A 3,179-nucleotide genomic window follows, 5' to 3' on the forward strand; every position below is an offset into this window, starting at 1 on the left:
CGCGTTGCGTCGCGAGTGATACACTTCTTGGTTTGCTCTTCTGCGACACGCACGGCCGCGGCCGCCACGGGTCCGATCCGATTGCGGGTTTGCTGGAGCTGGAGGAGTTTCCGGATCGACAACGGAACGCAGCAGCGGGACAGTTGAGCGTTTCACGCGCCATTATGGACTCGCTGGCGAATTACGCCAGCGACGGCGACAACAGCAACAACTCGGACGACGCGAAGGTGAGCGATCGCGAAGACCCGTTTTGCCGTCGTCGTCATCGTCGACGTCGTCGACGCCGCTCGACATGGCTTCGCTACGCGTACTGTCCAACGCCGCGATTTATACGACTCTAGAGATGTTTGGATTGTTCGGAAACGCGATCGCGATCCCTCCCTTTCACGATCATCTGCGAAACGCAGCGGCGTACTTGGATCTTGGACGTGAATTGATTGAACGATGTTGTTTTTCTAGACGCCACCTCGGGTACAGGAAGAGGCGAGCAGGAGGGCGAGCGACGCCAACTACGACCCGGTACAAATGGACATGAGTGAGGTATAGTGAGGCCACACGCCGACAATTCTTAATTCTTAGCTGTTAAGTACGAAACATTCGGACAATGCCTAGAAGATACCGCAGTGACTTTATGGGTGCTGTATGTACATACAAAGTCTTAGGCCTGATACGTAAAGAGGATAGTGTGTCCGGTTTTGCAAGGTCATGTCGTCGAATCGATCAGTTAATGCTATTTGTGACAAAACGAAATGCAAAATGTACGTGATAACTGAAGTCAATGTTCTTGTATTGACGGAATAGTTCCGATGGGATTATGATTCAGTAGAAGCTGCACTATCTGTTACGAAAGTTGGGAAAAATCTCAAGCGTTTAGCGCTCGTGTAGTCTAAATACAAATAAGACAGGACCTTGAAACCTTACTGAAAGCAGGACAATCAGGCTATCATTCGCATAATTAAAATTTAAATGATAAGTAAATGGGAATAGTGCCATTTCGTGAGACAATATTAACACGTAGCTCTGTTGGTAATACATGATACAATATCTACGCATCTCGGCAAGGTCTATGCTGTGTGAGGGTCTTTCAAGACTACCCCCAAGTCCCTATTCGGAAGACAGAGGTGAGTAGAGGAAGCTGGCAGAAGGTAACACTAACATCAATCATCAAAAAGAAATCACGTGTACAAGTATACTCGGGTGATAACTAACTGCAGAGGCAGATTGATATGAAGGGCCCTCATATTCCTCTCTCTATCTCTCCTTTTTGTGACATGGTTGTTTCATTGGTTCTCTATTTTTTACCTGTCGGCACGTAGCGCATACAGATTTATATATTTGTCGAGTAGAGTGACACGCGGAAATCCGCTGAGTGTCGCCCAAACTTTTGTATCAAGTACAACCAAGAAGAACTGACGCGAGATAAACCAAATTTCCGCTTTTTATAGAGAGAAATTCTTCCAAGTTTACGTTACTTTTTTATCCTCACTGTGTATGAGCATTTTCTCTCTTTATAAAGTGTAGGTTTCTCTATATACATATTACTCGCTGTCAGTTGAATCCAACTTGGCGTGTATCGAAATTACGCATTCTAAAATAGCTTTTGTGGTAGGAATTAAGAGCTATTTCTTACTTAGTGGAATATGTAAGAGAGATCCGTACTAAAATTGATAATTTTTATTTTCTCTAGGAGAGCAACAACAACAATTCGTCCAGGGAGTCCAGTAGCGAACGCGCCAACAGTCCTACCACGGCTCAGTCTACCTTTGGCTCGAGAACAGAATCCTCTCGGGCTTTGCCTTCTCCATCAGACCAGAGGTAGGCTGGTTTGCTAATTTCATATAGTACAGGTGCTAGCGATATTTCATGAATATCAACTTTGATATGTAAAAAAAAAAGAACAGTAATGTTGATATATGTATCTCACTAAAAATATATCAAAAATTATACACCTGTCACATGTCCAGAATAATAATACGCATCTGTGTGGTATACCCCTGCAGAACGTAATCGTTTTACAGGCGAGCTGATCATGAAAATCATACGAGTTCAAAAGATGATCATAGACGGGGGGACCGTAGCGATCGGAGTCGTCGTTCGTCCGACAAAAGTCGCCGGTATGACGATCGAAAACAACGTGATAGTAGCAGTAGTCACAGAGACCGGAGCAGGGACCAGAGGAGTCGGGATGACGACAAGCGCAAAGCGTCTCTCGGATCGTCCAAGGACGAGAAGAGTGACGACAGAGAGAGAAGCGACAAGGATCATCATTATAGGGACGACCGGAGGGATCGTAATCGCGATAGGAACGACAGGGACAGGCGCAGAGATCGCGGTGAACGGGACCGGCGACACTCCAGGGATGATCGGTCGAAGGATCGGTATCGGGACGAGCGTTCGAGCTACCACAAAGAGAGGGATCGCACGCGATCGAGATCGCGATCGAGGGACCGCGCGCCACCGTTGCCGTTCAGGACGATGAGTTATCGGGAGGAGAAAGGACGGAACAAACTGGCCCAGCTGGAAAAGCTGGGTATAGAGCTGAAGCCGCCGGAGGGCGGCGACATCATGACGCCCGGTGGCATCCCGGGCGAACAAAATTACTACAATCCGTTGGCGACGGCGTCTCAGGGCAAGTACGCGGAGCAGATCCAGAAGAGGAAGCTGCTGTGGGCGAACAAGGTGATGATTATCTGGCGATAACAATTCTTGGATGTCCGACACGCAAACTCGTTCTACAATCACGTTTATCTCTTTGCAGTCGAAGCAAGACGACGGTAACAGCACATCGGCCACGGCTTCCACCGCCAACACGTGGATGGGGACGACTTTCACGCACGATCAGGACGGCAAGGTGACGGCCAAGTTCAAGCGACTGATGGGTATCAAGGGTGATCTACCTGGCACGCCGGCGGTAGGAGCCAAGCCGGATATTCTGAAAAAGCAGGAGGAGATGTTCAACAATATGGAGCAACAATACGAAGTTGCACGTGCTACCACGCACACGCAACGTGGCGTAGGCCTGGGTTACGCAACCGGTGGCTACCAATTTCCACGATAAAATGCGCTGCAATCTCACGCCCGTTGTTTAATTACATTTAATATTGGTAGATATTGGCTGCGTTCTGCCGATACTCCGCTAGCCTAGCAATCGTGAGCAGTCGCTCGTTTCCTCTCCTTTG

The 3,179-nt window shown here is 48.1% G+C and overlaps 1 protein-coding gene across 1 annotated transcript; it reads left to right on the forward strand.

Moving 5' to 3' along the window:
* Positions 1–3,171, forward strand: LOC112466639 (arginine/serine-rich coiled-coil protein 2). Its single transcript, XM_025034843.1, has 5 exons — positions 1–227; positions 460–540; positions 1,688–1,815; positions 2,019–2,679; positions 2,759–3,171. Exons 1-5 carry the CDS (start codon positions 165–167, stop codon positions 3,056–3,058), a joined length of 1,233 nt encoding a protein of 410 aa, XP_024890611.1. The 5' UTR covers positions 1–164; the 3' UTR covers positions 3,059–3,171.
* Positions 3,172–3,179: the final 8 nt, after the last annotated feature.

The sequence above is a fragment of the Temnothorax curvispinosus genome, unplaced genomic scaffold (genome assembly GCF_003070985.1).
Source record: "Temnothorax curvispinosus isolate PA1 unplaced genomic scaffold, ASM307098v1 QBEX01016430.1, whole genome shotgun sequence".
NCBI classification, from domain to species: Eukaryota; Metazoa; Arthropoda; class Insecta; order Hymenoptera; family Formicidae; genus Temnothorax; species Temnothorax curvispinosus.